Source organism: Haemaphysalis longicornis, unplaced genomic scaffold (genome assembly GCF_048455015.1).
Source record: "Haemaphysalis longicornis isolate Haplotype H1 unplaced genomic scaffold, Haemaphysalis longicornis Haplotype H1 scaffold_8, whole genome shotgun sequence".
NCBI lineage: Eukaryota > Metazoa > Arthropoda > Arachnida > Ixodida > Ixodidae > Haemaphysalis > Haemaphysalis longicornis.
In genome coordinates, this window is record NW_027526445.1 from 106,091,769 (window position 1) to 106,098,660 (window position 6,892).

Here is a 6,892-nt window from a genome sequence, read left to right on the forward strand (position 1 = left end):
GCACTTGCAGAAACAATGCTAAAATTATTGCTGTTTTATACCTAGTTGCACTTGCTGGTCCTTCTAGTGCACAAAGGGAAAAAAGTTATTCGTGTATTTGATAGGTAGATAATGAAAAAAGTTGCCCGAAATGGAATGCCATAACATGTTGCACAACTCTGAACTTACACGAATGACATGGATGAAAAGTGACTGCATTTGTGCTCAGGATGTTAAAGTGTAAATATCAAGCACAAAGGCTAAAAAATAACAAAATGTGCTCAAGATCAGTGTCCCCCTTAATTAAGTCCTCTGGACCCAAGGCACCTGTGGAAACAAACAGGGCCACATTCAGCCCGTGACAAAAGATGTGGCTTTCTTTGGCCTTGTTGGGCGGTGACCCACAAGGTCATCCATTGCCTCGGTACTCTCTCCGGACACCTCATGCTCGGTTGGCGCGTATCGCGCACTGCCGGGCTGTTTCTTGTTATATTTTAACGTTTTCCCTTCCCTCACCCAGGTTATGTATACTCAGTCAGGCAAGAGGAAGGGGATCTTTTTGCTGTCCAACTTGCTTTTTTTTTTTATCCTGCATATATTTAGGCTTGTTCATTTTCGGGTTTTACATCTTTATAAAACCAGGGGGGGGGGGGGGGGGTAAAAAACGCATGTTATTTTTAACTGATAATAGGAGAGAAATTTTTTTTTTTTTGTAAAACCATACCAAAATTCGGGATTTTTCGGATAAATCTACAAATGCGCTCTGTAATACACTCAGTTTGTTTTATAAGAAGGTATCACGAGCTTCTTAATTCTAACGCGTCAAAATTGTTGTTTGTTTTCAAGCCGGTATAATTGGGGGGGACATCAGGGTTTTAGAATTATTCTTGGAAATTTGGTCTTTGTTTGTAAACAAATTAGTAATTATGACAGTAAAGAGCATTGATAACCTCAAAAAAGTGAAACATTTTATTCACGAAAGCTGGTCATTTATTTTTCCACACATCCTCGTTTACAAGCATCATCATCTGCTTATGCAACATGTAGGTCTTCATTCGAAAAGTGTCTGATCACTGAACGCATCTCAACTAGACGACACAGTTCCCTAGACGACACAGTTCCCTAGTTCCCTAGACGACACAGCTTCCATCAGCTAGGCACAACAATCCCAGTGCAGCATTTGCCAGCCGGGGGGCACCGAGCAGTAGAGTCATGCCAGTACTCAATGAGTTCGAAAGCTGTGTTTGTGGGGCTTGCTTGCAGCAAATACTGGTTGAAAACGGCGAACCGTCAGCCCATGATTGCGCAGATCGCTACTTCAAAAAGGTCCATTCGGGGAGAAATGGGGTTTAACCCGATTCCTCTAAAACGTGTTCGGGGTGTAAAATTTGGGTAAAGCCAAGTTTTACCCCAAAACGAACAACCCTATATAGTATACATATTCTCACACAAAGCGTTCATAGTTTGGACTCAGAGTTTGCCTCGCCCCTCACAGCAACACGAGACATGGTAGTGCATTCCTGGAGGAAGAGAAGAACTGAAATTCACTTCAACCTTTAGTCAGCTGAATTTACCGAGCTGGGCTGGGCCTGCGTTGCATACCAATCCAGACAAACCCAACTTGCATTTCAACTCAAGTACCGCATTTTTTACTCTTCGAGGCATTGGCCGTGTTGTGCGCCAGGGACGTTGAATTTTTCACCTAAGGAATTAACTAATGCTTCTGCATTGAAAAAGGGAAAAGCGTGGCACCTTTCACTGGGGCGCACCAGTGGAGCTTTTGCTGCACCTTTGATAGTTCCGTGCATTTCGGCCACTGCTAATGCAAAGGAAGGATGTTGCGCATCGCTGACTCCACTTGGGCGACCCATTTAAAGCTGCTTACCATGTGCTGCTACCAAGTTTAGTATTACCACCGCATCGTTTGTTGGTTGGAACAAACATCGAAATAAAAATGACCGGCGGCAGTGAATTTGGTTGCAAAAATTAGCAGCAATGTTCAAGAGTTCGGCAACTGCTACAGCAAGCAAGGCATTCATAGTTTTTAAGCTATTTAAAGTCCTTCCATTTAAAGTCCTGCCACCAATTCTTTACAATGCCTACACCTTGGCAAGAGACATGCAGTGAGAACTGCACAAGGAAGAGAACCGCCTACAAAACAGCACATGCAGCATGTAAACACCTTGATTACCGCTCAGTCATCCCAGATTGATTTGAACCTTTTACAAGTCATGCGAATGCTCCTTGCCTCAAACAAGATTTTGTCACCATTTCCAAAGCCCCAAATCATCTTCTACTGTTGTAATCAATCGATTGTGGGGTTTAACGTGCCTACGCTTCACAGGCGATGAGGTTCACCGTAGTGGAGGGCTCCGAATTAATTTTGACCACCTTGGGATCTTTAACGTGCACCGAAATCTCGAACACGCGGGCATTTTTCCTTTTCGCCTTTATCAGAAAAGTGGCCGCCACGGCCGGGAATCGAACCCGCGTCCTCGTGCTCTTACTGTTGTAATCAATGCATAACATAGGTGGCTTTACCAGGGATATAAGCAGGAATTCTGCAAATGTGCTATGAAACATTTGCCTTTGAAAGCGCATGAAACACCGCAGAACACATCTTCGATTTTGTGGGTATGACAGGGTGTACACCTTCTGTGGCGAATGACTTCAAAAAAAAAAGAGAAGCGCATTCAAACTTGCCCCCCCCTTCCTCCCCCTGGTCAATACTAATCGCTAGCTCTTTCTGCTGACCATGCCTGCCTGCCCGATAATGAACATTATGTTTACGCTTATGCAAAACAACCTCATTACTAGTAAATTAATAACTCTATACATACTCAGACCTTTTGGGTGTGCTACCAGTGCTACCAGAGGGACTGTACACAGCTAACTGGCTGGATGATAGTTCCTCCATGCGGTAAGTGCATTTGATGCGCACGAATAAAATTCTCTGCTCCATTTTCTTACTGAAGCTCTGTGTTCGGCCGAAAAAACTGCAACTAGGGGGTTGCTGCTCCGTGTGCATGAATGCACTCATAGCATGAACGCACTTTTCATCACACACAAGAAACCACACAGCCTGTAAAAGAAAGCGGCACCACAGGGAAGCCTTGGGGAACCCCGTTCGCAATTCCAGCACAACACTGTGCTGATGCCTGCTAACATGCACACAGAAACCTGTCAGCCCCCATAGACACACAGACACACTAACCAAAAACAGATTTTCATGCTGGAAAAGAAACGCCCAATTCGGTGTCCCCATCCCATACAGTGTTTGCAACGGGGCAAGCCTTACCTGTGTGATTGCCCGCTGGACACGAGGGCTGGCCAGCACTTCATCCTTGATCTGCTGTGGGGTGCGGTTGCCAAAGAAGCGGTACTTGGGGCAACTCCACTCACGCGTGCACCACGACAGGTCGCCCACTGTGCGCCGGTCGGCCAAGATGTCGTCAAACCGCTCGCCGTTCAGTGTGATGCTCATGTTTGGGCCTCGGCGTTTCTCCTCTTTTCTGCTTCAGTCTGGTGTGGGCTGGTCCTCTGAAGTGCTGCAGAGTACAAACAACATCATACTATGTATGGAGGTAGTCATACATCTGTTCACAGTAAAGAGACTTTCAACGCTCGTCAGAAACACTCTGGACGTCAATACGAAGCGCACAAAAGGTTCACTTTCGCGAAGTTTCCACACTTATATCATGTTTGTTGCTTGAATTAAATCTCGGGAAACACGGTTGCCGTGTTTCTGACAGAAGTCAAATACTTGAGGTTTGACAGCTCCAAGGTGATTTCAAAGAAGGTGCAATCCGCGGACGATGACTGCATAAGCTATGTGCCTAGTCAGTATACAAATTTACATATTAGATCGCGACCGAATCGCGTGGGAAATAATTTTTAATCAACCAACCCAAGCCGGAAGAAAACAGCCTCAAAGCTGTACAAAAGCTGTAAAGCAGCAACGGTTACGAACGAATTGCTTGAAAACTTGCTCGAAGAACGAGATTTTCCGGACGTTCCCACAAATGTTTCGGTGCGTAAACCCACGCGGCAGCGTGGACTGTTTCCGCTACGCTGCGTACGCCTATCTTACGATAGCTGAATGGCGAGTTAGTTACTCACGAAGCTCTGGTGGGAAAGAAGAAAAGGCACGTTACGGGCTCCGAAGAAAACAAACAACCACACTTCACACCAACACTGCAACACCCGGCATCACCTCGCACCGCCCAAGAAAATCAAATGCGCGGCCGAAGCCGCCGCCACTAATCCGGGAAAACCTGTTACCTTCACTTGAATGCCGAGATATCGTTGCGAAGGCAATTTCCTCCCGACGATTGCATCACCGCTCGAAGCAGCATGTTAAGCGATTGATCTAAGAGAACACACCAAGCCGTCAATGCCAGCCGGTGTGCCAAAACGTTTTGCTTTCGCTTTTGTATTGTAATGTTCTCAAAGGCGTCGCCCGATTGGATGAGCCATCATCACACCACTCATTTGCAAGCGGCTCGTGCAGGGGCTTGTTTGCAGTGTTCTTTCTTTTATGACCCAGTGGAATGCCCACTAAAATATAAAACGTTCGAAATATTTGCAATTTCACTACTGCAGTTATAAATCAGTAAATATTTTATTTTAATTAAAAACGAAACCGAAACCGAAACCTTTGCTACTTGCAATAGAAAATGGACATAGAATGGCTTGCAGCCAAGTGCGGAGGAGCTGGATTTATAGTTTGTGTACAACATATTGTTCACAACTAAGATGAGCTTCATTTCAGCGAATAGCACTTGAAATAGTGTTCAGCAGTCTCACCGTCATCCCCACTGTAACCGTGAGAACGAGGGGGACACCGAAGATAGAGCGAGGAGGCAAGTGGAAGACTAGAGACTGCTAGAGATGGGCAAAAAGGCTCACTTCAGTGAGCGGCTCACTAACCTGAGTTAATAAGGATAATCTAAGTTATTGCTTAATTTAAGTGCGGGAACCTTTCCTTGTTATGGAAACCGTGCATTCTTCTGTCACAACATCCGATGTAATTGTACAGAAAAGAATTGGCTTCACCATCATTACAAAAGTTTTTATGTGTCTGTGGCATTTCAACATCATTGTAGGTCAATATATAAAGAAAAAAGTATAAAGTTGTCAACTTTATTAGCTCACGAACATGCTTTCTACTAGTGAGCTATGATGCCAGCAAAAATTATTCTGGAAAACACGATACAAGAATCTAATCTTAATGCTTGAAATGTAAATTGTGATTTACGGACAACTCTTTGCTCATTTCACACGAAGCGAGACAGGTCCGTTTCTTGGCACTGATAACAGACTACACAGAAGTAGCACACAAGACCCAGCTGGGCCGGCCGATACGCCTCCACTAACTCTACCGGAACGTGCTGACAGATTCATCCACACCCACCTGGTTCAGAACGGTTCTCTGATCGAGTGAGCAGCCATTGAGCGGCGGTTCTTTGGGAGAGCCGCTATCTCTGCCAAAGAACCGTTGGGAGCCGAGAACCGCGACTGAACTGAGCATCCCGGAAGATTCAGCTCGTTCCTGACTCGGACCATAGCTGAACACACAGCTGTAACTGGGGTGAATCATATAGGTCACAGGAGTTTATTTTCTTATTACTTTCAAAATGCAGACGCAGTTCGTTCACTGCTGCCATTGCGGCCTCCGACGTCATTCACCGCCGCCGCGGTCTATCAACCGCTGTTCCCAAAGAGCGGCTCAGAAGATCCGGCTCCGAAAAGAGTGGCTCTCGAAAAGAGTGGGTCAGAAGAACTGAAAACGGCTGAAAAGATCCAGCTCTCCTGACTCGGACTAATAGATGGCGCAAAACTTGCACCAAAGTGCCGGCTCATTCGACCCGGCTCTTCTGCTCAGTTGGCCCTTTCGTACATGATTGGTTCCGCTGTGGCTCGCCCCGTTCGACACAGATCACTGAGCGGGCGGGAAGGGGCTCCCTCTCTCCAAAAGAACCGCCGCTCACTTTTACTGAGCCTCGGCTCACCCGCTCTTCAAAAAGAGCAGCTCAAAAGATCCGGCTCGGTCCTGAGCAACGCATCTCTAAGGAGGACAGTATGGCAAAAGTGTGAGGAGGAGGGCGGTATGCCGTGTGTGTGGCGCGAGACTACGAGATAACGGCAAAGTATCAGGCGCTATCGTGCGTTTCTGATGACACGATCACTTCCCGAGTTGAAGGAAGTTCTGCCCGAGCAAAAAGAACAAGTGCTGCCGACGCAGCAGCTATGCGCTATCACCGAGAAGACTCTGCAGTACACGGTGCACTCAAATTTCGCATTACAGGGTATCGTAATTGTGCACCCCTTTTTTCAATAGCCCCATATAACCACTACGGGCGGACCCTTGCGGGAAGGAGATGATTGGGCTTTAAGTGCATTAAGTGCACCTAAATTAACACTAAAATGTGCACTTTGGCCCCCTTCTTTGCAATTGATGCCTACACTTTGCCTAAAATTTCAGCCTGTATCTGCTACTGAAGCAATGTCTCAATAAAAATAGCTGACCAAGTTCATGATCAACCAGGGTCGGATATACCTTTACATTTCTGCCATCTTCTTGCATACTCTAAACAAACACTGTGGAAAAAAAAAATCTGTGCAGAATTACACCAGCCTGCTTCAGTAATTCAAGCAATGCGATAACTGTTGCACCACCAGCGGGAAACCATTTGAATTTTCCTAATATTTCAGGGACACCTGTTGTCTTGCCCATTGCCTTGTGTGATGACCAATTGCATCCACCAATGTATTGACTTGCATGGAGACCGTGGGTCGCCTGAGAGCACTTTGCCCCCAGTGCAAAATTTGTTTAGAGATAATATGCATTGTACTGCGAATTCTTCTATCGCGAATTCTTTCACAAGCATGTCGACTGTTGCGAATCCTTCAA

The 6,892-nt window shown here is 46.0% G+C and overlaps 1 protein-coding gene across 3 annotated transcripts in view; it reads right to left on the reverse strand.

Annotated features, from left to right (window-relative positions):
- Nucleotides 1-4,452, reverse strand: part of Gnpat (dihydroxyacetone phosphate acyltransferase) — a 52,379-nt gene extending 47,927 nt beyond the window's left edge. The window contains exons 1-2 of one of the 3 annotated variants that reach the window (XM_077681859.1): nucleotides 4,261-4,452; nucleotides 3,278-3,527 (exon numbers count right to left, since the gene is read on the reverse strand). In XM_077681859.1, coding sequence (XP_077537985.1) covers nucleotides 3,278-3,463 — 186 coding nt within the window. In that variant the 5' untranslated portion in view covers nucleotides 3,464-3,527; nucleotides 4,261-4,452. The other 2 variants (XM_077681860.1, XM_077681861.1) reach the window with 2 other exon arrangements.
- Nucleotides 4,453-6,892: the final 2,440 nt, after the last annotated feature.